This window comes from Anas acuta, chromosome 26, assembly GCF_963932015.1.
Source record: "Anas acuta chromosome 26, bAnaAcu1.1, whole genome shotgun sequence".
Taxonomy (NCBI): Eukaryota; Metazoa; Chordata; class Aves; order Anseriformes; family Anatidae; genus Anas; species Anas acuta.
In genome coordinates this window covers 5,484,026-5,510,460 of record NC_089004.1, presented here as the reverse complement: position 1 = coordinate 5,510,460, position 26,435 = coordinate 5,484,026, and the positions used below count along the sequence as shown (strand labels likewise).

The 26,435-nt window shown below is 71.2% G+C and overlaps 1 protein-coding gene across 3 annotated transcripts; it reads left to right on the top strand.

Annotated features, from left to right (window-relative positions):
* The first annotated feature begins 3,090 nt into the window (after nucleotides 1-3,090).
* MIDN (midnolin) lies at nucleotides 3,091-15,439 on the top strand. 3 transcript variants are annotated; one of them, XM_068661447.1, is made up of 8 exons: nucleotides 3,091-3,235; nucleotides 4,940-5,165; nucleotides 5,847-5,934; nucleotides 6,258-6,320; nucleotides 11,071-11,457; nucleotides 11,732-11,864; nucleotides 11,958-12,266; nucleotides 14,149-15,439. In XM_068661447.1, exons 2-8 carry the CDS (start codon nucleotides 4,948-4,950, stop codon nucleotides 14,409-14,411), a joined length of 1,461 nt encoding a protein of 486 aa, XP_068517548.1. In that variant the 5' UTR covers nucleotides 3,091-3,235; nucleotides 4,940-4,947; the 3' UTR covers nucleotides 14,412-15,439. The 3 variants fall into 3 exon arrangements, with proteins under 3 accessions (XP_068517548.1, XP_068517546.1, XP_068517547.1); XM_068661445.1 differs by lacking the exon at nucleotides 3,091-3,235 and having other exon boundaries at nucleotides 4,323-5,165; XM_068661446.1 differs by lacking the exons at nucleotides 3,091-3,235; nucleotides 4,940-5,165; nucleotides 5,847-5,934; nucleotides 6,258-6,320 and adding an exon at nucleotides 7,801-7,956.
* The last annotated feature ends 10,996 nt before the right edge of the window (nucleotides 15,440-26,435 follow it).

The window sequence follows — 26,435 nt, the reverse complement described above, 5'->3', positions numbered from 1 at the left end:
TGGACGCGGTGCCAAGGGCCACCAGGACACGTCCCCGAGAGCCGGGCAGCACACGGAGCCGATTGTGTGTTCCTAAGGACACGCCTGGGTGTTTACAGCCCCACCAGCGTCACCGACACAGCACCGTTGTCCTGCCCAAGGACACCCCGCTGCCCTCCCCGAGCCGCCCGCCCTGGGGCAGCCCCCAGCCCGAATGGGTGGGGGGGCTCCGTCCGTGGTGGGTGGGGGGGCTCCTTCCCGGATCAGCGCTGGGAGGGTGGGGATTGCAGCTCCTTACTCACAGTGGTGGCTCACCTGAGCACAAGGGGTACCCTGAGTCACACTCAGCGCCGTGACTAAGGCTGAGCCGCTTGGCCCCGAGGGGCTCGGGGGGCCGGGAGGGGGAAGCGGGACCCCCAGCTGGCAGCCCCACGCCACCCCCCCGGCGGGACCGGGCGGGCAGGGGTGAAGCGGTTCGGCTGCACCCTCCTGCCGGGGTGTGTCCGCGCGAGCCCTGCCGCTGGCCCTGCGCCCGTGGGAACGCTCCCACTCGCTGCCGGGAGCTCAGCACCACGCACCCTGCACCGGCCCCTCCGTGGCCCCACGGGAAGGGCCCTGCTCTGCGCTGGGGGCTCCCCAAAAGCGTGGAGGAAGAGGGTCCCCATCCCACCTCGAGTCCTGCTTTGTTCTGCAGCCGCAGGAGCGAGGAGCGAGGAGCTCCCTGGTTCCCTCCTTCCCCCTTTCCCCTTTCTCTGCCTCAGCGAGGCTGCAGCTCTGCCCTAATCCCATGACCCCGCGCCTGCGAGGGGAATGCAGAGACTTGCGATAAATTCCCCGTTTGCCAAAGCTGCAAAATCAGACAGGAATTCAGTCCAAAAGATTAAAAAAAAAAAAAAAAAGAGAGAGAGAGAGAAAAAAAATGAAAGAGAGGAAAGCTGCTGCCCGGGGCTGGTGGGGGATTTCCCCAAAGAAGGAGGCCTGGGAATTCCCTTCCTTCGAGGGACAGGACTTCCAAGAACCGGCCCCAAAAGGTTCAGGGCTCCCAGCTAAAACCAGGGGAGGCTCAGCAGCACCGAGGGGCGTGGAGAAGTCGTCACCGCGCCCTGCCCTGCGTTGGCCCATCCAGCAGGGCCGTGCACGGCGGCCAGGTCCTCGCTGGAAGCGTCCCCACGGGACCCTGGGACCCCCCAGCCCCGGTGGCCGCGGTGCCCCGCGTGGTGTGAGCCGCCTGCTCCGTGGCTGTGAGCCGCTGTGGGACTAATCCGCGGGGCCCAGGTTAGCTAAGCGGATTGCAGGAGCTGCGTGTGGCCTGCAGCGGGATTTGTGGAGGTATTTGCTCGTCAGATCGTCTCTCCCCAAGCTGCTGAGCCGTGCGGGGTTTGGGGAACGCTCCCCCTGGAGACGACAGGAGCCTCCGATGCCGCACAGCAATTATACCCGAGTCTGACGGTAATCTTTAACGATTTATTCCCAGGGCAACACAATAAACTAAACACACAAAATCTGGGCTGCTGGGAATCCTGGCATCTCCCGGCTTTTGTCTCTGGAGGCTGAGGAGAAGCTGCACCCAGCCTCGAAGCCTCGCCACGTGCTCCCTGCAGCACCGGCTCCGAGTCACCGGGCGGGCAGCGAACCCCGGGGCAGGAGCCGGAGCCGCGCCGGAGGGCGGCAGCCGGGAGCTGGCGGCTGAAGCCCTGCCCTGGGGGCACGGGGGCGATCCCCCAATGGGTCCCATGGGTGCTGCAGCAGCCGCCCCATGGCCACAACATCCCCAAATCCCCCCTGCAGCCCCACAGGGCTGGCGACGAGGTCCCACTCGCCAAGGAGGTGGCTCTGGGGCGAAGCCTTGTCCCCAGCGCAGCCCCTCGTGGAGCACGAGGCCCAGCTGTGGAATGGGGGCCCCCTCTCCCCGTGCCCACCGGGGGCCTTGCCCACGCAGCGAGCTGCGCCGTGACCCCAGGAGGGGCGGCAGCGTGGGCCCGGGGCGCCGCCGCTCCCGGGGAGAACAATGGCACGGCCCTGCCTCGGCCCCTCTCCCAGGGACAACAATGGAGGGAGCCGGAGCCGGAGCCGCCTGAGCTCATCTCCCCCCCGAGAGCCCGCGGGGGCTGGGGCTGGCGGCCGGGGGGCCGCGGGGCTGCGCCACAAAGGCTCCCAAACGCCCTCCCTCGCGGCTCTGTGCGCACCGAGGGGCCTCGCTCCCGGCCCCTCCACGGCTCAGCTCCGGGGGCTACGGGACGGGAGCATGCGGGAGCTGAACGGCCGCAGGATTTGGGGGCTCCCCCCGGGCTCCCCCCACGCTGCTGCCTGGGGGGCCGGGGCTGCGGAGCCCCCTGGGTGCTGCGGGGCGGCCGCCAGCTCTCCCAGCTTTGTGTGTCCCCGTGGTGCCAGGGCATTGTCTGCGAGCGAGCGGCCCACCGCAGCCCCCCCGGGGTCACACCGCGTCCTGGGCCCTGTCCCACCGGGGGGGGGCTGCCTGCCACGACCCCCGGTCCCGGGGGATTCCGGCTTTGTGCTGCAGCCCCAGGGGGGGGGGCGGCATCACCCCCGGCTCCGCTCCCCAGGGCGCTGCGGGCCGAGCTCCAGCCCCGGCCGCCCCGAGCCCCCCCCCCGGATCCTTCCCGGACCCCCCCCCCCCCCCGGGGGGGTCGCTCCGCACCCCGGCCGGTCCCGGTCCCGTCCCCTCCCCAGCGCCCGCGGGAGGCGGGGCCCCCCCCCGCAGGCGGGGCTGCAGCGGCACCGGGGGCAGCGCCGAGCACCCGGCCCGGGAGCACCGGGGGCAGCACCAGGCGCCCCCCCCGGGGGGGCAGAACCGGGCCTGCAGCAAGAGCCTGAACCCCCGGGGCTGGGAGCTGGGGGGCGGGCGCCGCCGGGTCCCCGAGGGCAGCTCCCGGCAGCGGCGGGGGGGGCGCCGCCGGGACCCTCCCCGGGAGCAGGTGCGGCCGCGCCGTGGCCGGGGCCGGTGCCGGGGCCAGGCCGGTCCCTGCCCCCCCCCAACCCCCCCCGCAGGCTCCACCCCGGGCGGTGCGGGATAAAACTTGGGGCACCTCCCCGGCAGCTCCGCGTCAGGGCTGCGCTCGGGCCGGCTCCAGTGCTCACAGGGGGAAGCGCAGCGGGGCCCGAGCCCTCCACCACCGGCCCCCCCCCGGGACGCTTCTCGCTTTCTTTCTTCCTTTTTCCTCCCCCCCCCCCCCCCCGTCGGAGGCAGCCGAGCTCCAGCCGCGCCGGGGAACCGCGGGGCCGCGCTCCGGGCACGGTGAGTGGGGAGGGCAGCGCCGTCGGGGGGGGGGTGGGGGGGTTGGGGGAGGCCATCGGGACCGGGCTGGGTTTCGGGGGGGGGGGGGCGGGGGGGAGCCGGGGCTCGGGCGGTTTCCGTTGACCGGCGCCGTGCTGGGGGTCGGGGGGGCGCTTGGCCGGGAGCGGCTGTTCTGGGGAGGGGGTGAAGGCGGCGGAGCCCCCCCCCGCTGGGGGAGTCTGGGGCCCCCCCAGCCCCGCCGTCGGTGCCCTCGGCCACTCGCGGTTTGCCTCCGGTGCCCGGGAACAGCGGCGGGTGGCCTGAGCTCGGGCTGCCCGGGGAGGGGGCGCCCGGTTGTGCCCCCCCCGGCCGGCGAACGGCCCCTGGCCCCCAGCCCCGGTGTGCGGGGGGGCACGGGCTGGGGGCGCTCGGGGCGGGCGGGCGAGCAGCGGCCCCGGGGCACAGCGCAGCCGGGCTCCCCGTGTCCCGGCGGGGCCCCCCCCGCTGCGGGCCCCCCCGGGGCGTTGGAGGCGCGGCGGGGCCAGCAGAGGGCGCCCGCGCTTTGCTGACTCATAGCCCCCCCCCGCGCCCCCCGGGCCGGCTCCCCCCGCGCTGCCGGGCCCGGGGCACTGCGGGGCCGGGGCTCGTTGCACCGGGGGGGGGGCACAGCGGGACCGTGCCCGGGAAGGAGGAGGGGGGGGGACGGAGCCCAGCCCCACCGGGGCAGCTCCCCTCGGCCCTAACGGCGTCACCGGGAGGGTGACCGGGCGGGTGCGTGTGACCGGGCGGGCGTGACCGGGCGCGGGTGACTCTGCGCGGCCCCCCCCCGCCCTTTCCGCCTCGGTGTCCCCGGGGGCTCCGTGTCCCGCCCGGCCCCTCCCCCGGTACCGGCCTCCCCCCCCCCCGGTTCCCCCTCGCAGCCGCCGCTCTCCCGCGTCCCGCTCCAACCCCTCCGCCCCCGGGCCCTTCTCCCGGAGCCCGTTCCGGTGGGGCCGTTGTCCCCGTTTTTCCCCCCCCCCCCAGGCCCGGTGGCGGTGGCGGGGCCGTGCCGGGCCCTTTGTTGTGCGGCCCCGGGCTTATGAATGGCCGCGAGGCGCGAGGGCGCGCGGGGGGCGGCGGGGGGCGGGGCCTCGGGGCCGCGTGGGCGGGAGGAATCCGGCCGGGGCCGCCCTCCCGCCGGGCCACGTGGGGAGCAGGAGCTCGGCCGCTATTGGCCGCCACCGCGGGCGGCCGGGAGCTGGGCGAGCTCCCATTGGTCGCTGCCGCCGGCGGAGTCGGAGTGAATGAGGGCGAGGCCCCGCCCCGGGGCCGCTGCTACTTTGCGCCGCCCCCGCCCCCCGCCCGCCGCTTCCACGGCTCCGCGCGGCGGCGGCGGCGCTGCCGGTTCGGGTCCGGCCGCGGGCACAGCCCCAGCGCCTCCGAGCCCCGGGCCCGGCCCCGGCCCGAGCGGGCAGGCAGGCAGCCGCGGAGGCACCGAGCAGGCCCCGGGGATCCGCTTTTATTATTTTTTATTTTTTTTAAATTTTTTTAATTATTTAATTTTTGGCTCCCGGGAGGGTCCCCGCGCCGCCGCCCCCCCCCTTTTCCCGCACCCTCCCGGTTCCTTACCCGCGAGGCTCCGCTCGGGTCCCGAGCGACCCCCCCCCCTCCCTCCGCGGGTCTCGGCGGAGCGGCCCCGGCCCCTCCTTTGTCCGCCACCGGCACCGAGCACCGCTGCCCCCGCAGGTCGGCGGATGGACCCGCAGCCCGGCGCCAGGAGCTGCAGCCGGGGGGCTGCCGCCTGCGAGGGGCTCCCCGGAGAGCCCCCCATGAACCTGTGCATCAACACCACCACCGGCACCCGCTATGAGCTCGCCGTGCCCGCCGAGGAGACGGTGGAGGGGCTGAAGCGCCGCCTGTCCCAGCGCCTCAAGGTGCCGAAGGAGCGGCTGGCCCTGCTGCACAAAGAGAGGTAGGGCTGGGCACAGCCCCCGGCCGCGGGGGCGTCCCCTCGCCCCCACCTCGGCCCCGAGCCGAGGGGGGGCCCGGGGGGGGGGAGCGGGGTGGAGGGGGGGGAGGCTCCTGGCTGTGCCCCCCCCCCCCGAGGGGCCCGGGGCCGGGCCCTGCCCTTTGTTCTGGGCTCAACTTCGGTGGCGGTTGCATGGCTCCAGTTCCCCCCCCCTCCAGCCCGGGGGCGGTTGCTGGGGGGCGAGGGGAGGGGGAGTCCTTTGTCTGACAAAGGTTTGGGGGGGGGGGGACGGCAGCAGCGCTTCCCCCCCCCCCCCCTCCTGCGGCCGCCTCCGGAGCGCAGCCGCCAGCTCGGGGGCTCTGCGCCCCCCCCTGCCCGCAGCCGGCCCCGAGCAACTTGAAGGGGGCGGGGGGGGGGGGGAGCCAACCACCTCCTGCACCCTGCAGGGAAGGGGGGGTCCCAGCACCCTGCATGCATGGGGGGGGGTGGCTGCACCTAGCGTGCATGGGGGGGGGGGCAGACGGGTGCTGGGAGTGCTGGGGGAGGGGGTGCTGGAGGGGGCTCAGCCCCTGGAATGAGCAGGGTTTGGGGTCGCTGTGTGCCCCCCCCCCGTGCTCTCTGCCACCCGCGGGGCTGCGCTGCCCTTGCCCGTGGCACCCACCCCCGGCCGCTCTCCCCCCGCAGCCGCCTGAGCTCCGGGAAGCTGCAGGACCTGGGGGTCGTGGAAGGCAGCAAGCTGACGCTGGTGCCCACCGTGGAGGCTGGCCTGATGGTAAGCAGCCCCGCGCTGTGTGTCCCCCCCCCGTGCTGTGTGTCCCCCCCCCCTCCTTTTTCCCCTCCCACTCGTCCCCCTGTGTTATTAAAGCCCCGGGCCAGGAGGTGCCGGCAGCCCCCAGCCCCCGGGGGGAGGTTGGGCTGGGCGCCGGCTTGAATATTTCAGGGCTTTCTCAGGGCTGCTGTAGAAATAGTGGAAGTGACATGTCAGCCCTGCCGCACAGCCGCCCCCTCCTTCTCCGCGTTTGTAATGTTAATAACCCCCCCTCTTTTTTTTTTTTTTTCTTCTTCCCCTTTTTCCCCCCCCCACCTCCTCCCCAGTCCCAGGCGTCCAGGCCAGAGCAGTCGGTGATGCAAGCCCTGGAAAGCTTGACTGAAACTCAGGTGAGAGGCTGGCTGCGGGAGACAAAGGGCTCTGCTGGGGGGGTGTTGGGGGGGAGGAAGGACCGGCCACGGCCTCGCTCCTCTTCCCCTCCCCGAGCGAGGCGCCCGCTCCGGCTGCACCCCCGGCAGGGGTGGGGGCGCTGAGGGTGGTGCCCGGGGCTGGCTCCGTCATCGTGCCCAGCAGCCGGGCGGGGAGGTCCCACGCTGCCGCTCGCAGCCCAAACACCGCAGGGCCGGGAGGGCAGAGCCGGGGAGGTGCCGTGACTCACCCAAGGTCACGCAGCAGGTCGGCGGCGAGCCCAGCCTGGGGGGGGGACATGGGGCTGAGCCCCCCCCCCACACACACACACACACTGCGGGCTATAGAGCTCGGTGTCCCCTCCCGGAATGCTCTCTCCATCCCCTTGGACCCGGCCTTGAAGGCGTGTTGGGAGGGGGGGGGGAATTCTTGCACCCTGGCGTTGCGGTGCCGAGTCCCCGGCGCCGGCCTTGTGCTGAGGAGGGGGCGCGGGGGTGGTGCCGGCGGAGGCCACGTTGGGGGGAGCTGCGAAGTTTCTTGGCTGGGGCGGCCTCGAGCGCGGGAGGGAGGTGGCGGGGGGGTGGCGGCGGCGGTGGTGGTGGTGGCAGCAATGTGAGGGGGGGGGTCCCGGGGGAGGAAGCGTTCCCAGGGCCGGGGGGAGCCGCCGCGGGTGCGCGCGCAGCCGCCTGCCTGCCGCGAAGGTGGAATTTACCCCCAGCCGCGCAGGCCCCGCTCCTTTGTTTTCAGCCCCTTTCTTATTGCTGCTCAGCTCCTTCCTTCCCTTCCGGCCAGCGCCGCAGCTCGCTTTTAAAAGGTTGTTTTTTGTTGTTTTTTTGTTGGGTTTTGTGTTTTTTTTTATTTTTTATTTTTTTTAAGGCTGCCTCGCTGGGTTTAGAAGAAGGGGCTGAGCGCAGGGGGCTCGGTGAGGGCATGGCTGTGCCCCCCCCCCCTCATGGGGACACCCCTCCCAGGGGGATCTTTTGGTGACCTGCGGTGCCCTTGGCTGCCCGGGGTGACCTTGACTTTCTGCGGCTGTTTTTAACCCTGTGTGGGCAGGGTGAGCGTGGATGTGGGGTCATGCAATGGGGCTGGCTCCTTCCCCCCCCACTTGGAGCTGTTTTTTGGGTGGGGGGCCCCATGTGGGTGCCAGCATCGGGGTGTGGTGGTCTTGGGTAGGGCTGTGCAGCACCCCAGGGAGGTGCTGGGGGCCAGGGAAGTGCCTGGAGCAGGGGGGGGCTCAGGATGTGCCTTGCCCCTTTTTTTTGGGGGGGGGGCAGTGCTGCTCCTGGCCTTGTACCACCCTGCCCGGCTCCTGTCAGGCGGGGGGGGAAGCGGCTCCGCGCCTCCCTGCCCGCTGCAGGTTCCTCCAGGGTCGGTGATTCAGGAAGCCGGGGCTGCGCAGGAGGAACCGCCAGCACCTGGGGGGGCGGAGGGGGGGGGGGGGGGGGGGGGGGCAGGAAACCACTCCTCTCATTCATGCTTTGCTCGGTGCTGCCTGCGTCACGCATCCTCCGGCAGCGCAGGGAGCGCTGCGCCGACTTCCTCTGGGGGTGGCGGGGGGCCGGGCGCTGCCACCCCCTGCCCAGGTGCCATCGGGAAGTGGTGGCCGGGCAGGAGGTGACGCCGGGCGCTGCGGGGTCTTCCTGGAAGGATGTTGGGGGGGGGGGGGGTTGGGGTGGCTGCCCCCGCTTTCCAGGGAGCTGTGCCCGCAGCCCCCGTGCGGGCAGGCGGCTCTCGTCCCCGCAGCCCCGTCCCTGTCCCAGTGTGGCCGTGTTGGGGTCCCATGAGGGGGGGCGGGGGGGTTGCATCCTGCCCTGCCGGGGGCTGTGGCCGGAGGAATTTGATTTCTCAACGGTGGCCGAGGGGCTCTGGCCCTCTGCCCTGCTTGGCATGGAAAAAACCCCAAGCAGCGGCGGGGCGAGCACAGGAGCAGGCGGGGGGGTCCCAGCTGTCGGCTGCAGCTGCGCCCGGCTGGAGAGCTCGCCTGGAAGCCTGTAGGGGCTGGGGGGGCTTATTTCCTGCTCCCTCCCCCCCGGCTCTTTCGTGGTCTGGGCTGGCTTTTACCTTCTGGAGCTGCCAGGGAGCACGGCAGCTCAGCTTGCCTGCATTTCTGGGGGGGTGCCGGGCATCCCTGCCCAGGAGAGGTGGTGACGGGGGCTGGTGTGGCCCCCCCTGGGTGGGGGGCAGCTCCCGGTGCCCCATGGGGAGGTGCTTTGGGGCTGGGGGCCGGGGTTATGCGGGGCCAGGCGTTGGAGCGAGGCGGGAATGCGGCGTTCTCTGACTCATCGGCATTTCTCAGAAGCAGCCGGGAGACACTTGCCCCATCCCTGCGGGCCCGGAGCCCGGCACAACGCGGCCGGTTCCCCTGCGGGGACGTGGTGGGGTCCAGGGGGGACCCCCGGGCACTGGGGGTTTGGGGACCGGCTGCCCCCAGCCCCCCCCCCTCCCTCCCGGCAGGGCTGTCCCCGCTCCCAGCCCCTGCGGCGCAGCGGGTTGGGAGGGACAGGGTCCTCCCCGGCCGGCCGTGGGCGGCCGAGCAGGCGGCTGGGTGGGACGTGTTTGCATTGGAGCGGCCTGGTTTTGCCGGGGGGGGGGTGGCAGCGGCGTGGGGGCGGGTGCTGGGAGCCCCAGAGCTGCGTTCCTGCAGCTTCCAGCCGCCCTGCTGCCTGGGGTATTGGGGAGGTGGGGGAGCTGTGGGGTTGGCGGGACCCCCACCACCACCACCACCACCCCCCCCAGGGGAGGCAGGGGTTGCTGTGGGTGCTGCGGGAAGCACCCGGCGCTGGGCTCGGCGTGGGTTTGGGGCTCTCTGGTTTCTCCCAGCGCCGGCGAGGGGTCAGGCAGGGCGCCCAGGCAGGTGTGAGTCAGATGCAGCCGCGAGGCCGCCTCGGGCGCCCGCTGACGTCAGGGGGCCCCCAGGAGGCGCGCGGGGCTCCCCACGGGCTGAGCGAGCCCTCGCTGTGCTGGGGGGGGGGGGAATGGGACGGAGAGAGGGCGGTGGTGGTGCTGGGATCAGGAAGGGGGGGCTCTGCGTGCCCCCTGCTTGTGGGAACACTGCGAGCAGACCCCGCTCCCTGGGGGCCACCGTGGGGCCGGGGAGGTTTCGGTGGCCAAGCAGGGGCAGCGGTGGCCGATGGCTGGGGGCAGCGTTCAGGGGTTGGAGCTGCTGGCCCCGTGTGCTCCATCCTAAACCCCCCCGTATGAAGGGATTTGGGGTCTGTGGGGCAGGCGGGGGGGGCTGCCTGGGGCCCCTTTCCCAGGGCCAGGTGCCGTGCGCGCACACGTGTGCCCGAGCCCGTCCCCGTGCACAAAGCGCCGTCCTCTCCCGCCCCCTCGCCCCGTAACCTCCGTGTCCAGAGCTGCAGTGTCTCCTTCACGCCCACCTCTTCCTCTGCAGCCTCCGCCTGACATGCTCGGGGCTTTGCTGCTGGTATTTTTAAAGCTGCTTTTCCCACGGCTTCTCAGAAGCGGCCTCCGCGCCAGCGGGGCGCGGGGGAGCCGGGACGGGGCCGGGCGCAGGGTGCTGGGGGCTGCGCTCTGCCCGAGGCGCCGGCCCTTGGGTGGTGATGTGGGGGGGGGATTGAGGGTCCTGGGGTCCCCCCCCCGTGGTGTGGGTGATGTTGATGTGGGGGTGGGTGGGTGACGTCTGCCAGGAGCCGGGCACGGTGCCGCACGTGCTGGGCTGGGGAAGCCGGGGGGGCGGTGGCGGCGTCATCCCCGTGAGCTGTGACCCCGTGTCCTGCCCACGGCCAGCCTGTGCCCTTCTGCTCTCTGGGTGGTGGGGGTGAGAGGTGTCACCCCCCCCCCCCCCCCAGCAGTGCTCATGAAAGCACAGGGAGATGGGGGAGCATTTGGGGAGGGGTCACAGCCCTTTCATCCCCCCCCCCCCCGGGGGTGCTGGGGGAGCAGTGCTGTTGGGGTGCCCCTGTTTTGCTGTGGCTGCGGTCTGGGGTGATTTATGCCTCCTGGGGGGCTGAGTTGAAGTGTGTGGGGGGGGCAGCAGATGGTGGGGATTGCCCCCCCCCCCTCCGGCGCTGGGCAGGGTCAGGCCCTGCTCTTGTCTCGGCTCCGCGCTGCAGCTGCTCCATCACCTGCCTGCGGCGGGGGCCTCCGGGGTGGGCAGGGGCCAAGCCTGCAGCCGGGCCTGCCCCCCCTGTCCCCCCCCCAGCTTAGGCTTTATGGGGAGGGGATAGTGGGGGCCGGGGGGGGGGGGCGTCCACCCCCTGCCTGCTAGCCCAAAGCCATGGCAATGAGCACGGCAAGGACCCGGCATGTCCTCACCTGCCCCCCTCCCCGTCCTTGTGGCAGAGCAGCCCCCCCCTGTGCCCCCCCCGGGGGTGGGCAGGGTGGGGGTGCTGCAGCTGCGCCGCCGGCTCTGGGGGTGGGCGGCAGCCTCGGCCCCGTCCCTGCCCGGCGGCGCTGGCGGCAGCAGCGGGATCGGTGCCGCGGAGGGCGGGCACGGCGGCTTTGTGCTGGGAGATAAAGGGCGGGGGGGGGACCGGGATGAGGCGGGGGGGGGGAAAGGAAAATAACCCGGCGCTGTCAGCTGAGGGAGCTGGCACCGGGCTGGGGTCGCGCGGGGACGCGGTTGCGCTCGCCTTGCTGCCAGCCTGGCACGGGGAGGGGTCGCCCCTTTGCCTCCTGCCCCGCGGGTCCCTGGGGAGGGCACGGGGGGCACGGGGTGGCCGCACGCGGTGCTGACGATGCCCCTTCCTTCTCCCCCCCCCCCAGGTCAATGACTTCTTGTCGGGCCGCTCGCCGCTCACCCTGGCCCTGCGCGTGGGCGACCATATGATGTTCGTGCAGCTCCAGCTGGCGGCCCAGCAGAGCAGCGGGCAGCTCCAGCACCGGCACGTCATCGCCAGCCGCGGCGAGGCGGGGGCCGCCGCCAGCCCCCACTGCCGGACGCTGCACGGAGGCGCCGGCTCCGGCTTCGCCCGCATCCCCGTGGTGCCTGCGTGCCAGCAGAGCCCGGCCCCCAGCCCCACGCCTGCCACGCCAGCCCCCCCCGTGTACTGTAACGCCCCCCACCCCGCTCCCGTCACCGCTGGGATGTTCCGCTCGCACGGGGCCAGCACGCAGACGGTGAACAGCAGCGTGGTGTCCTCCTGCTCAGAGGTGGGTCGGGGTGAGGGGGTCCCGTGGGTTGTGTTTTGGGGGGGGTCAGGGTGCTGCTGTGTGTTTGGGGGGTGTCGGGGTGCCAGGGTTTGTAGGTTTGGGGTAGGGGAGCAAGGCTGGGTGCTGCGCATCCCCCTGGCCAAGTGCTGGTGGTGGCTGCTGGCCCTGCTCCCTGCCTGGGGGGGTCTCCTGGCTGTATGGGGGGCTGGGGTCAGGGCGATGCGTGGTCCCGTGTGGCTCTGGAGGTTGACCCCACATCTCTCCCCGCCTGCAGGTGGACTGCAGCACGCGCAGCGGCTCCCCCCCGGGCAGCAGCCCTGCCCCGAGCGCCCGCTCCCGCAAACCCGGGGCCGTCATCGAGAGCTTCGTCAACCACGCGCCTGGGGTCTTCTCAGGGACCTTCTCCGGTACGTGCCGGCCAGTGCTGGGGGGCTGGGGGCAGCAGGGGGCTGTGGGTTGCCATGGGAGGGGGTCCTCATGTCCTCTCTGCCCCCCCCCAGGCACTTTGCACCCCAACTGCCAGGACAGCAGCGGGCGGCCGCGGCGGGACATCGGCACCATCCTGCAGATCCTGAACGACCTCCTCAGCGCCACGCGACACTACCAGGGCATGCCCCAGTCCCTGGCGCAGCTCCGCTGCCAGACGCAGTTCTCCTCCTCCTCCTCCTCTTCCTCTTCCTCCTCGCCCCCCTCGTCCCCGGACCTCGCCACCAAAACTACCTCAGAGCCGCTGCCGGCGGCCGCGGCCTCCCCGCCCCTGCACCCCGTCGTCCAGTGCCAAAGCCAGATCCGGATGTGCAAGCCCAGCGGTGAGCACGGGGACGCGCCGGGGATTTGGGATCCGCGCTCAGACCCCTCCCATCCTGTTTAGGTTCCTGGCTGGGGGGGGGTCCCTGCAGAGCCCGGAGCTGGCCCCGCTCCCTCTCCCCATTTTTGCACAAAGGGTTAATTCCCTGCAGAGCTTTGGGTAACGAGCTGTGGTAATTAGGGGATGTTTCCAGGGGGCACCCTCCCCTGGGGGGCAGTCACACCCCATCCTGCACCCCTGGCCTTGGGGGTCCCCTGCAGAGCCCCCCTGGGTGCTCAGGATTTGGGGACACGGTGCCGGGGGGGTGCCAAGGTTGTCGCCTGCCCCAAGGGAGCAGCCCCCTGCCCGCGGGCTCTGCGCCGCCTCCTCTCCTCCCCCTGGGGTTTTTTCCTTCTTCCTCCTCCTCCTCTTCCTCCTTTCCCAGCAGCTGCCCCAGATCCGTCACAGCCCTGGGGACAGCTGTGGGGACACGTCCCATGGTGGGGACACCGAGGCAGCGCCCCCACACCTCGTGCTGCCCCCCCCCCAGCACCCCCCTCCCCATTGCCCCCTTCTTGGTGCTGCTTTTTTTGCAACCCCAAGTGCCGGCGGTGTCCCCATCCTTGTCCCCGTGTCCCTCTGTGTGGGCGGTGCTTGGGGGGGGGGGGGGTGACAATGACAGCTCCCACTCCTTGCCCACCCCCCTGGTCACAGCATGGGGGCGAGGGCGGGTTTCCCCGGGGGGGGGGACACAGACAGGCTGGCTCCCGCAGCCCCCCCCATGCACACCTGCGCGCCCCGAGGCCGGAAGGTGCCTGAATGCATGCACCCTGCCCCCCCCCCCCCCCTCACGATTTGCGTAGAGAAAAGAACTGAAACCGGGGGGGGGGGGGGTCCTTGCTTTCCCCTTGCTTTTTTCTCTTCCTTCTCTCCTGGCCCTTTAGGGGGTGTGTCCCCCCCCAGCTGGGGGCGGCTCCATGCCTGGTCCCAGCCCTCGGTGACGTGGCCGGGCCCCCCCCCCCCGGTGCCACCGCCACCCTGGGGCTTCCCAGGGCCACCTGTGGCCCCCCCCCAGTGCCTGACGAGCCAGGCTGAGCTCACCCTGCGTGGCCAGAGCCACCCCCAGCCCCGGGGCACTTTTTGGGGTGCTGGAATTCCCAGCAAGGTGCTGTGGGTCGGGGATGCGGGGGCAGCTCCTGTCCCCGACCTGGTGGCACCTGCTCTGTGCCCCCCCCGTTTCTGGGGTGTTTTCCACCCGTGCTCCAGCTGGCGATGCCAAAACCCTCACTTTTGGGCTGTTGCGTGGGGCTGCCCCACTGCCTGGGCTCTGTCCCTAGAGACCAGCTTGGGTCCCAGTTGCCCCAGTCAGGCAGCACTGGGGACCGGTGGGATGCGCCCTGCTTGGAGGTGGCATCGGAGGGGGTTTTCACCCGCTGTGTTCATGGGGGGGCTGGTGGGGTGCTGAGGGTTCAGCCACGTCCCCGTGCTGGGGAAACTGAGGCAGGAGGCCCAGTGGAGCTGCTCCATCCCCTCTCCATCCCAAGCCCCCGTCCCTGTGGTTGTGGCTGGGGGTTTGGCGCTCCCCCAGCCGCGTTTGTCACCGAGCGGGTTCCCCTTGGTTCCCCTTGGTTCCCTTTGGTTCCCTTCTTCCTCCTTCTCTGCATCTTCATCCTCCCGCATGCTGCAGCAGGGTCAGCACCGCAAAACATGCTCCTTAAACCCTTTTTTGGGGTGGAAGAAAAGGGATGGAGTCCTGCACCCTGCGCCCTAGTAGGACCAATTTTTGGGGGGTAAAAAGGGATGGAGTCCCGCACCCTACTAGGACCAATTTCGGGTGGCTGCGGGTACTGCACACCACGACCACGACCCTGGGTGACCCCGTGCCCCCAATTTTACCCCCCCAGGCGACCGCTTGCGGCAGACGGAGAACCGGGCGACGCGCTGCAAGGTGGAGCGGCTGCAGCTGCTGATGCAGCAGAAGCGGCTGCGCAGGAAGGCGCGCAGGGACGCCCGCGCCCCCTACCACTGGCTGCCCAACCGCAAGTCCAGCCGCACCAACAGCAACAGCAGCGTCTCCAGCGAGGGCAGCCTCGACCTGGACTTCGAGGACTCGGTCTGGAAGCCGGAGGTCAAGGCGGACATCAAGTCCGAATTCGTCGTAGCATAGAGCCGGGCCGGAGCCCCGGGGGCCGCCGCGGACTCTGCCGGGAGGGGGGTGCCCCCTGCCCCCCCCCCCCTTTCTCCATCCCCCTTGGGGGTCTCCTTTCTGTTTTCGTGGGCCAGATCTCCTCTAGATTTGCCGGCTCCTGCGGATTGTGGCTGCGCCGGGGGGACCGTTTAATGGGGAGGGGGGGTCTGAGGGAGGGGTGGGCAGCTGGGGCAGCCTCCCCCCTGCTTTGGGGAGGGTCTGAGGCAGGAGCTGCCCCCCCCCGCCCCCCCCCAGCATCCTCCCCTGCCCCAGCCGGGGGGCGCCTGGCTCCCGGTGCTGCCCGGGGGGGGCTCCAAGCTGCTGCTTTGGCTGTGACGAGGGGCGCAGCGGGGGCGGCCCAGCCCCCCCAGCACGGGCAGGAGGAGACGAAGTCTCTTTCGGAGGTGCTGGGGGCCCCCACCAGCCTGGGGGCCGTTTGTTTTCCTTCCCTTCTATATGTAGCATTGCTCGGCTGCGGGGCTGGGCCCCCCCCTTCCCGGCCCCCCCCCTCCTCGGCCCCGCGTGCACTTTACCGGTCCGCGCGGGCGGCGGGGGGGGGGACACGCGTGTGCCTGGGCGCCACCGGCCCCGCTGCCGCAGCGAGGGTGAGGGGGGGCTTTGTTTTGGGGTGTTTTTTTATTATTTTTATTTTTCGGAGGGAGAAGAAATGGCGCCTTCCCTCCGCGGCGGAGACCAACGGCCGAGTCGCTGGGCTCTTTCCCACCCGCCTGTTGGTTGGTTGGATTTTTTTTAACTTAAAGGAGGAAAAGAGGAAAGAAAAAAAAAGAGTAAAAAAAAAAAATAATGAATAAACAAACCCAGTACTTGGTCATGGCTGTCTGCAAGCCGTGGGGCTAATATTTATAGACATTAATTACCCGACTGAGCCAATACTGACATAGTCTTGCATAGGCCGTAGAAATCCTTTTTCTTGTCCGACTTTGATTTTTTCGTCAGGAGATCTGTGCAAATAGAGAACCCATGTGATGTGTTTTTTGTCTGTAAAAGTCTTTTTTGTGTGTTTCGGGGAGGGGGGGGGGCGGGGGGGAGAGCGAGGCTTTCGGTCTTTAATATTTTATTTTTTATTTTTGAAATAAATTTGGGCAGTCTGGATGCAACCGCGCCTGCTCTTGCTGTTGGGGCTGGGGGTGGGGGGGGGGGGTCCCGTGTCCTTCATGTGTTTGGGGCTGTGCCTGCGTGCAGCCCCCTGCAGCTCCCTCCTTGCACGGCCATGCACCCCCCCCATCAGCGTGCAATATCCCATGCACACCTCCACCACCTCACCTGTCTGTGCGGTGCACACGCGTGTGCACAGTGTGCCAAGCTTTGCCCTTGCACACAAGCCCTGCAGGAGGAAGGGAAACCCAAAAACGGAGGAGGAAGCAAAGCAGCGGCTCCCCTCCTTCCTCCTGCGAAGGGGGAACGGGCTCGGTGCGGCCGTGCTGTCGGGGTCCCCAGGCTGACTCCCTGCTTGCCATGGGGACGTGTCGGGGCCGGTGTTCCCAGCGCTGGCGTCTGGCCGGCCCCCGGGGCTGCGCGGCGCTCACCCAACTGGGCCAACCCGCTCGCGCACGGCCCCGTCCCGCCGACGTGCCCAGGAGCCCGGCCGGTTCCACCAGCCCGGCTCGCCGCCCTCCTGCGTCACGGCGGCGGGGTGGCCACGAACCCGCAGCCACCGAACCCCGGCCCCGCCGCCCGGCTTCAATCCAATCCCTAGGGCTCGGCGCAGCCGTGCCTCAGTTTCCCCACCTGCAGCAGCTTCGTTTCCCCGCGGCTTTCCCCCGCCCCGGGGAAGGTGACGGGGAGGGGAAGGCCCTGGGGCTGCGCGTCAGCTCCAGCCCTGCCACGGCTTCCCCCGGCCCCGCTGCTGGCTCCTGCAGGGAGAGGCCCTTTGGGTCCCCGGGTGGAAAGTGCCGGGGCGCGGGGCCGGCGGCTCCGTTCCGGGTAGCGGGCAGGAAGCCGGGGGTGGTGAGCGCTGCTGCGGTCCCACGGCCGGGTGAGCCGAGCACCCGCGTGCGCCCCGGTGCCGTGTGGGGCCGTGGACGGACAGCGGGGCTGCAGGCTCCAGGCAGCGGTGGCTGCGGTGTCACAACTGGGGACACCGTGGGTAGAAGTGGCCCCGTGGTGTGTCCATCCCCAGCCCGCTGTGAGCCCACCCTGGGGGGCTGTGGGGTGAAGCTGCGCTGCTCCCTGCCACCCCCCGAGCTTCTGCACCCAGTGTGGGGGCGCAGCGGGGGCACCCCGAGGTCCCCAGCACCAGGGGGCACAGCGGGGGCACCGCTGGGTGCAGGGGCAAAGCCTGACCCTAGGGAAGTGGGGGCTGACCTGTGGGGCTGTTATTTAGGGAGGGGGCGGGAGTCCCCTCAGGCCATGGTGCCCATTCAGTTGGATCCCCTGCAGCCTGGGGCTGTCCCCCCCCACTCCCCCATGTCCCCATCCAGCTGCATCCCCGCACCCCAGGGACCTGGGGGAGGAAACCAGGGGATGGAGCAATCCAGAGCCCCACAGGGCCCCCAGCACCCTACGGATGGGATTTCCCAGCTGGGGCTGGTGCCTCCTCCCTGCAGGAACACTCAGGAGGCTGGGGGGGGCTCACTGAACCCCAGAGCCCCCCCTGGGGCAGCCGGTGTCCTGGGGCCAAGCTGCGGAGGAAGCCGAGGCCGGGTGAGGAAGTGGCTCCGGTTCCTGCGGTGGCTTGTGCCGCACCGGGCGGCCCGCTGCCAGCGCCCGGCTTTGACGTCATTTCGGGTAGTGCGAGCCCTGGGCTGCCCCCCCCCCCCCCCCTCCCCAACACCCCCGGCCCGCGCCACTCGCGCCAAATTTGGCAAGGGGAAGAGGAGCCGCTCGCCGCGCCGAGCAAATGGCGGAGGCCTTTTAAGGCAATCCCTGCCTGGCCGGGCACGCGCGGGGACACGCGCACGTGTGCACGCTCACGCCTGCCTCTCTGCGTGCACACGCGTGTGCGCAGGGGATGCAGCAGGCGGCTCTGCAGGGCGGCAGCACCCACGCGTGTGCAAGCAGCTGCGCTCCTGGCGGCCCCCAGGACCCCCCACGCCTCTGGCCCTGCAAGGGGGGGTTCCTCCTTCTGGCCCCCTCCCCATGGCCTTGTCCCAGCTCACTGAGTTTGGGGGGCCTGGGGGAGCTGAGGGTGCTGCTGGGCTGGTGGCACGGGGTGAGGGGTGGGTGTGGGACAGGCCTGGCCCCGAAGCACAGCAGAGGCACAGTGCGGCACAGCATGGTATGGCACGGTGTGGCGTGGCACAGGGCGGTATGGCACAGCACGATATGGCACAGTGCACTATGACACAGTGCACTATGGCACAGCACGGCATGGCACAGTGCAGCATGGCACAGTGTGATGTGGCACAGCATGGCATGGCACAACACGGCATGGCACAACGCAGCAAGGCATGGCACAGCACAGTGTGGCACAGCACAGGGTGGCACGGCACAGGGTGGCACGGCACGGCACGGCATGGCACGGCACTGTATGGCACAGCACAATGTGGCATGGCACAGCACGGCGTGGCACAGTGCAGCACGGCGTGGCACAGCCCGGCTCAGGCAGCCTCCAGCCTCGCTGCACCGCCGGCACCCACGGGAGGTGTCTGCAGCGCGGCAGGAGGCAAGCTGGGACACGGGCGCCGCATCGCGCCGCCGCCGGGTGACATCACCGCGCCCGGGGCCGGCAGATGCTGGTGATAACGGGGGGTGTGGGGGTGGTCCCGGGGGGGGGGAGGTGGGTGGGCGAGGCCGGGTGGGAGCCGGTGTCCAGGTGCTCGTCGCAGCCCCGCGCCCCATCCTGCCCGACGCCTCCTTGCCGCCCCCCGCCCCGTCCCGCGTCCCCACTCCCCGCCCTGCAGGGCCAGGCCCACGCTGGCGCGGCCGCGCTCGTCCCAGTCCTCCCAGTATGAGGCAATGCAGCAGCACCAGCGTCGCCGCTTTGGTGTGGTGCCTGCTGGGGGGGAGACGGGTGTCACCGGCAGGCGGGCGCCTGTGTGTGTGTGTGTGCGGCCTCACACGTCTGAGTGTGCACACGGTGGGGTGATTGCAGGGGGGGTGCACACAGGGTGCAAGTGCATGCGCTGGGGAGGGGGGGGACATGCAAGGGGAGGGGGCTGTGCATGCAGGGTCACGCAGAGATGAGCGTGCACACAAGCAGTGCACGCTCCCCTTGCACCCCCACCGTATTTCAGCCCCCTGAGGGGGAACCGTGCCTCCCATGGGACACCCACAGCAGCAGCTGCCCAGGCAGAGGGGGTGCCCCCTCCCCAGCCCCCCAGGGTGCAGCCCACAGCTCGGTGCGCACAGCACACACCCCGCCGGGCCTCAGCCGCTGGCCTGGGGCAAATATTTGCCTTCAGTCCTAAAGCTCAGAGCACCACGGGGTGACCCTGACCTGCGCCAGCCCCTGCACCGGCTGCGGTGCTGATGGGAGAGGGCTGGGGATGGTGGGGGCCCCCCTGTCCGCCGGGCACCCTCGGAGGGGCAGCGAGGCCCCCACCCACGCGGGGCCAGTGGGTGCCGGCGGGTTGGACCTGGTGCCCCCCAGCCCCGCCAGCCCGGCCCCCGCAGCAGAGGGTGCGTCGGGCAACACCCACGGTGGTGAGAGCCGCGGCTCCCACGGGCCTCCCGTCACACCCCTGGGGCCGGCGCACACCCACGGCCGCAGCCCTGCTGCACACCAGCCCCGTGCACACCCAGCCCCGTGCACACCCAGCCCCTTGCACACCCAGCCCTTTGCACACCCACCCGCTGCTCCTCATCCCCCCCAGCCCCACAAGCTGCTTTGCCACGTCTTGTGCATGCATGGAGGCGACACGCTGCGTGCAAACCCTCGTGCACACGCACACGTGTGTGCACACCCCACTGCCCAGCACACGTCTGGGGCCGATTATCTGCTCCGGGCTGAGCCCCCGGCCCGCAGCCCCCATGGGTGCCACCCTCTGCTGTGCTGGGCACCCGCTGGTGGCTGCTGGCGAGAGACGGCGCTGGCGCGGCTGTGCCAGACGCCGGGTGGGCGACGAGCTGCCGGCGTGTCCCTGGCAGGAGCCGGGAACACGGCGTCTGCCGGCAGTGGGGGTCCCAGCGCGCTCGCGGGGGCGAGTCCCAGCCCCCGCACGGGGGGCTGTGGGTGGCCTCCCACCGTCGGGGCACCCATGGGTGCAGCCTGAGCTGCTTTGCCCTGGGCATGGTTTTGGGGTGCAGGGCCCCCCCCAGTGCCCACGCAGGTCCCAGTGCAGCTGCAGGCACAGCCCCTCGTGGGGCCCCCACGGCTGCGGTCCCGCAGGGCATGGTGAGGGGCTGGGCTGCGGGCAGGCAGCCCCGGCGTGGGGCGCGGAGGCGGTGAAGGGGGGGCCGGGGCGGGAGCTGCCGGCACAGAGACGGGATCCTGGAATTAAAAACATTCCAGGAACTGACTTTGAACCAGATAAAATAACAAGCGCCGCAAGGAATGTCTCACCCCACCCCCCCCGGCCGGCCGGCGGCCTCCGTCCCGTCCCAGCCCCACACCGCTCCCAGCCCAGCCCCACGGCGCTCGCCCAAACCGCCCTCAGCCGCCCTCCACCCCACACGTGTCCTGGGGCCCCCGTGCACGGGTGTGCATGCACAACACACAGCCAGCGTGCACACGTCTGTGTGCAACGGGTGCAGTGCAGCCGCGTGTGCGCACGGCGGGGGGGGGGGCCGTGCTGCAGTGCAGGCGTGCAAGCGGTGCTGTGCACGAGGCTGTGCCGTCACGACACGCATGTGCACGCAGCTGTGCACGCGTGGGTGCTGAGTGTGCACGCTGGTCCCCTTGCACTGCGTCCCCGAGCACCGCGCTGGGGTGCAGAGGGTCCCCCCGTGGCCACGGGGCCTCCCCGGCCCCCCCCAGCAGCCTGGCCCTGGGCCGCGGCCGGCGGAGGCAGCCCGGCGTGCCTGGGCGGTGATATCACGGGGGACGCGCAGCCAGGGGCACGCCGCCCAGCCCGCTCCCAGGGGACGGCCACGCGCCTCCTCCTCCTCCGGAGGCCCCGTGCCGGAGCCAGGATGGAGCCGCAGCAGGGGCCCGTGGTGCTGCAGCAGCCACCCCCACGGCCACAGCGCTGTGCTGCAAGCCGGCACTGGTCATACTGGGAGCCCCAGTTCGGCTGCTTGCTTTTGGAAAGGGGCCGCTACCAGCAGCAAAACCTCCAGCCCCCGGTGTCCCAACACCTGGGGACCCCCCCAGTGTGTCCTGCAGGGTGCTGGGAGTGGGACCTGGACTCAGCCCCCAGTGGGGACCCACAGGGACGGTGCTTAATGACCCTGGTGACAGCGGCGGGGCGGTGGGTGGGGGTCTCCTGGTGTCACCCTGCACCAAGCACAGCGTGGCCCCGGCGGCGTGGCGGGGAGCGGGGCCGGAGGGCAGCGCCGGTGCGTCACCGTGTTTACGAGGACCTCGAGGAGCCCGCGTGACGTCCGCGCCGGCCCTGCCAGCCGCAGCCCTGCCAGGTGGCACCGTGCCACCGCGCCGCGCTCCCCCCCGGCTGCCTCCTTCGCTGCTGCGATTTTCGGGGCTGGCGCGGGGCCACCCAGCCTCCGGCCCCGGTGTCACGAAGGGGGGAAGGGGGGGGGTGCTGAGCTGCCCCCCCCCTCCTCTTCGCCCTCCCCGAGCCGTCAGCCGCCGCGCTGAGAGAGCAGATGGGGCGTGCGCGGGGCTATATATAGCGGCGGGACCCACAGGTAGCGATGCGTCAGCGCGGGTGACGCAGCCCCGGCGAGCAAGCGACGCTCGGCCGCACGCCCCGCACACGCCCCTGCTGCCGGTCCCTGGGGGCCGTGGTGGCTCTGCCCCCCCCCGAAATGTCCCCAACATGCACAGGAGCTGGGGACCTGCTGCAGGCTGCTGGCGGTCCCCGCGCGTGGTGGCCGCAGCTGCAGGGTGCTGAGCGTGCTGCTGTGCTGCAGGGTGGCGTCTGCTGGGGGTTTGTGTCCCCCCCCCCCCGTGTGTGTGTGCGTGTGTGTGTGTGTGTGTGTGCGTGTGGCCCCCGAGGAGCTGTGCCGAGTGTCTGCATGGTCACAGCTCTGTCACCGTATGTGCCATGCTTGTGTCCCCAAGTGTTTGCATGTCCTGCGTGTCCTGCGTGTGCCGGTTCCCACCCGCGTGTGCGTCCCGTGTGTGTGGCCGTGGCACGTCGTCTCCGTGTGCGTGGCCGCGGTGGCCGGGGCTGACTCAGCCCCCAGGCAGCCCCGGAATGCCCCCTCCCCGCGTGGGGAACCGGCCCACGTGTCGCAACGCCGCTTCCTGCGCCGGCTGTGCTGGGAACTGGGAACGGGAACGGGCTGTGCTGGGGACGGGGACAGCCGGGGCTGACCCCGGCCCTGCTGGGAAGATCAAGCGGTGCCACCCTGCCTCCATCCTGCCTTCTGGGAACCGGGGCGAGCCCGGGGGGGGGGGGCGGGCAGCGAGAAAGGGACCAAGCAGGGTGAGGGCTCACCGTGGAGCCCCCCACCCAAACCAGTGCCCCCCACAGCCTGCCCAAAGCCAAGCAGGGCCCCCCCTGGTTAATCACAGGGCCCCACATTGGCCCCGAGCTGCGAGGGGAGCGGGGAGCCTTGGCCCCACTCCAGGACCAGGATGGGGGCCTGGGGGCCCTCCCCAGTATGGGATGGGGCTGGGGGTGCAGGATCCCATTGGATCCGGGGGGGTGGGGAGCTTGGGGTTGGGGGCTCTGCATGTCCTGGGGGTGCCTGGTGGGGGTGTAAAGGGGTCTGATGGGGGTGTAAAGGGGCCAGTGTGGGTGTAAGGGGTCCGATGTTGGTGTAAGGGGTCTGATGGGGGTGTAAGGGGTCTGATGGGGGTGTAAGGGGTCTGGTGGGGGTGTAAGGGGTCTGGTGGGGGTGCAAGGGGTCTGATGGGGTGTAAGGGGGCCAGCACGGCCGCCCTGCATCTGGACCCAGCGTGCCGAAATGGGGACTCCCCCCAGGCCATGCGGGGGGAGCAGCCCGGGCTGCCGCAGTGCCGGGGGCTCAGCTCCAATCCGAGCCCCCCCCCTTGGCTCCAGGCCGGGTGTTCCCAGCCTGGCTCCGGGCGGGGCTCAGGGGCGGGCAGGCGCGGGGCCGGACTCCGCTCCGCTCCGTTCCGCTCCGTTCTCCGGATCCGCTCCGTGTTTTGCGGCGTCCCGCGGGGCTCCGCGCGCTCATTCATTCACAGCCGCCGCGCGCGCTCCCGGCCCATTCATCCCGGCGGCGCGAGGGAGGCCGTTGCCGTGGCAACCGCCCAGGCTCCCGCGGCGTGGGCAGCGCCCCCCCCCCCCCCAACATCATCCCCGGCAGCGGGGGGGGGGGGAGCCTCGGGGGGGTCCCAGCCCCCTCCCAGCCCCCCCCCACCCCCACCCCACCGTGGAAGGGGCGAGGCCCCCCCGGGGGCACGGCGGTGGTGGTGGGGGGCGGGGGGGGGGCTGTGTGCCCGCGGGGGGGGGCGTTTTGCTGGGGGGGGTCCCTCTGTTTGCAGGGTGCGGGGGCTCCTCCCGGTGCAGCCCCCCCCTCGGGCCCTGCTCCCCTCCTTTGCCCCCCCCCAGGGTGGATGCCACGTCGGCAGGGGTGCCCCCCCACCCCCCCTCAGGCGGCCCCCCCCACGTATAGGGGTGGGCGCAGGCTGTGCACCCGCTGCTGGGGGGGGGGGGGGGGGGGCAGGATTTGGGGTGTGCATCCTGCATCTGTGCTGCAGCCGGGTGCTGGGGCTGGCTGTGCGGGGAAGATGGGCACCCACCGGGGTGCCGAGGTGATTTTTTTTGGGGGGGGGCACCGGTTGTGCAGGGGCTGTGTGCGTGGTGGAGGAGAGCTCAGGGCTGCAGCATGGGCACGGGGGGAGCCGGAGCTGGGCGAAGCTTCCCGGGGTGTCAGGAGCGAGGAGCCGTGGCCTCGGGGTGCTGGGGGGGTGCTGCCGGTCCCTGCACCGCACCCCAGCCCCGCAGGTGGGCTCTGGCCGGCGTGCAAGGCACGGGCACGGCGGGTGTGTGCCACCGGGGCCGTGTGCGGCTGCTTGCACGGCTGCACCCGCGTGCATCGTGCACACGCAGCCTCTCCTGCACCTTGGGTTTGTGCACGCTGCGGACCCGGGCAGGTGAGCGCACACGTGTGCACGCACGCACACACATGTGCCAGCGCCTGCTTGCACTCCCGGGCTTGCCTGCACCCAGAGGGGGGGGGGAAGGCACGCACGCACCCCCCCAGCGCCTGCCCGCGGCCGCCCGCTGACGTCAAGGCGCGGGTGCACACGCGGGCGGCGCAGCGGGGCCGCGCACACGCACACGCCAGGGGTTGCCCTCGCACGCAGCCGTGCGCGCTCCTCTCCCCGGCGGGCTCTGCACGCCGGCCCCGCGTCTCCCCGCTGCCTGCCGGGGGTGACTCACGGCGCGCAGAGGAAGCCGTGACTCAGTCCTGGATTCCTGCCTCTCCCCACCCCCCGGCCGGCCCCTGCCATCGCGCAGCCACGTGGAGCCCATGGCCGCGCTGCAGCGGAGCCGGGCACCAGGCTGCAGGGAGCAGGGATGGGCTTTGGGCCCCCTACCCTTGGCCACTGCCCCCCCCCTGCAGGGTCCCCTGCAGCCCCAGGGGCCTGGTAGCTCCGGCAGTGCCAGGCTGGGTGCGCGGGAGGAGGCAGCTCCGGGCGCTCGGGGTGGCACCGTGCACGCCCTGACTCACGCCTGAGCACCGGCTTCAGGCTCGGGCACGTTTCCCGGGGTGTTTCGGGTGGTGCCAGCTGTGCAGCGCCAGCCCAACCGGCGTGCCACCCCCGGGCAGCGGTGCTGAGCGCTGCCCTGGGCTCCCCGGTGCAGCACGGGCACACGGCTCCGTGCCAGGGCTGCTCCACAGGCTCAGGTTTGGGGCCAGGGTGCCGCAGTGTCCCGCAGGAGGTGCGGGGCACCTGGGCACGGGCAGGGAGTGGGCGCTGGTGGCTGCAGAGGGGAGAGGGGCTCATACTGCTGGCTCCGGTCACCAGCACCAGTGGCCGGAGCAGACGGGGTCTCACTGGTGCCCTGCGCTTCTGCGCCCAGCTCCCTGGTGGGATCAGGAAGGGACGGGGAGCGGGCAGGGGCCGGCTGGGTGATCCTGGCCACCCCACAGCAGTGGTCAGCGGGGCGGTGCGGGCTGGGTGCTGCGCGGTGGCACGGGGCGGCCTCCCTGAGTCAGAGCGAGGTGGAGCCGCTGCCCCCTTGGCGCTTGGCTCCGCAGCCCGTTCCCAGGCCCCGCTCGCCAGAATCACTTTCGCAATGACTGGGACAGCCACCCCGGCCCTGCCCTCCGGCACCGCTTCTGCTGAGCTCTCCCTGGCCCCGTGCCCTGCAGGTTGTCCCGGCCCCACACTGCCCATGGCCACGCAGCGCTGCCCGTGCCCCGGTGCCGCTCCTCCGGCTGCACCCAGCCAAATCCCCTGAACTCTGCCCCCTGCAAGCTCCTGCCCGGGCGCTGCGGCTTTCGTCCTCTCGATCAGACCCACGCGTGTCCCCGTGTGGCCGCGGTCCCTTTCCGGGGACGGGGTCACTGCAGGTGGCACCTGGGGGTCGCGGCGAGCAGCGCGGAGCTGGCAGTGAGTCACCCGCAGGCAGGTGGGGAGGCATGGGGACGCGCAGCGCTTTAGGAATGACTCATCTGTAAAACAAACAAACAGCGAGCTGGTGTGAAGCTGCGCTTCCTTCGCTCGCCCCAGGGGAGCCTCTGGTGCGCCCCGGCCACCCAGACCCCAAAATGTGCCAGCGGCCGCGGCTTTGGGAGCCGCCGCAGAGGAGCAGCTGCGTTTTGGGGTTGTGCACGCGCCTGCAGCACCGCTTGTCCCAGCAGCTCCCTGCAGCGCTGGCAGCGTGACGGGGAGCACGGGGAGCTGCAGCCCGAGCGGGGGCCGGAGCCGTTCTGGTTTCAGACGTGTGTCACCTCCCGGAGCATGGGGACATTTCTCAGCTTTCACGGTGGCAGCGCTACGGAGGCGCGAGGCCGGGCTGGCGTTCAGGGGAAAGTGGTGGAGGTGTGAGAGCAAAACGGCAAATCCGCCCCCGGCACCGCACGCAGGTAGCAGCCCCGGGAAAAAGCCTCGAGAGAAAGAGGTTCTGCGTCAGCGCCGGGACGTCACAGCCCCACGGCGGTGTGGGGTCAACCCGGCAAGGATCTGTCCTCGCTGCTGAGCGGCACCAAAGGGGCAGCAAAGCCACTGCCAGGGACCGAGGGGCTTGGGGACAGCGAGCGGTGGCTCCTGGAGCTGCTTGGCCACGAAGCAGCTGCGAGGAGCTCGGCGTGGAGCGCTGCACGGGCTGCCGGCCGCAGCACCGGGGGACTTCAGGGCAGGGGAAAATGCAGCGCTTTGCCAGGATTTTGTGAAGGGTAAACAGGCTGAGTCAGTTAATTATAGGGCTGCCAGCCCAGCATCGATCCCAGGCAAAATAATGGAAGAGCTGATCCAGGCCGTGATTAATAACGCGTTAGAGCACAACGGCACGGCTGCTGCTCGCGGCCGCCAGCCGCCTGCGCTCGGCACGGCCGCGGCACGGCCGCCAGCCCGCTTTCCCCAGGACTTCGGATGAGGTTTTATTTCCAATACCCATTTTTCAGAAGTCAGCAAGTTTCCGGGCACAGCGCAGATCTTTCCTGGGCCGGCAGATGGGGAGGAGGAGTGCGGCCAGGAGGCCCCGTGGCCGGTGGGATGCTGCCTGGGGCCAAGCACCCGTCCGTGGTGCTGGGTGGCAACGAGACCTTGGCAGGAGCCCCAAACCCCGGTGTTTTGCCCTAGGACAAAGGTGCCTTCGTGCCTTCCCCGTGCAGCTGGGCTGGGCTGGAGCAGGAACTGTGGGTGCCTGGCTCCAGCCGTTGGGGATTTCCCGTGTCCGAGCTCACCTGGGCTGGGGCTGCCGGCCTCTCCCTGGGCCGTTGGGCTGTAAATCCCAACTGGCTGCGAGTGCCACGGCCACAGCCTGCCCGGGCACCCTGCGGCTTGGCTCCGTGCCGGGCTGGCAACGAGCTGGGTGGTGGCCAAGCTGCCCCTGG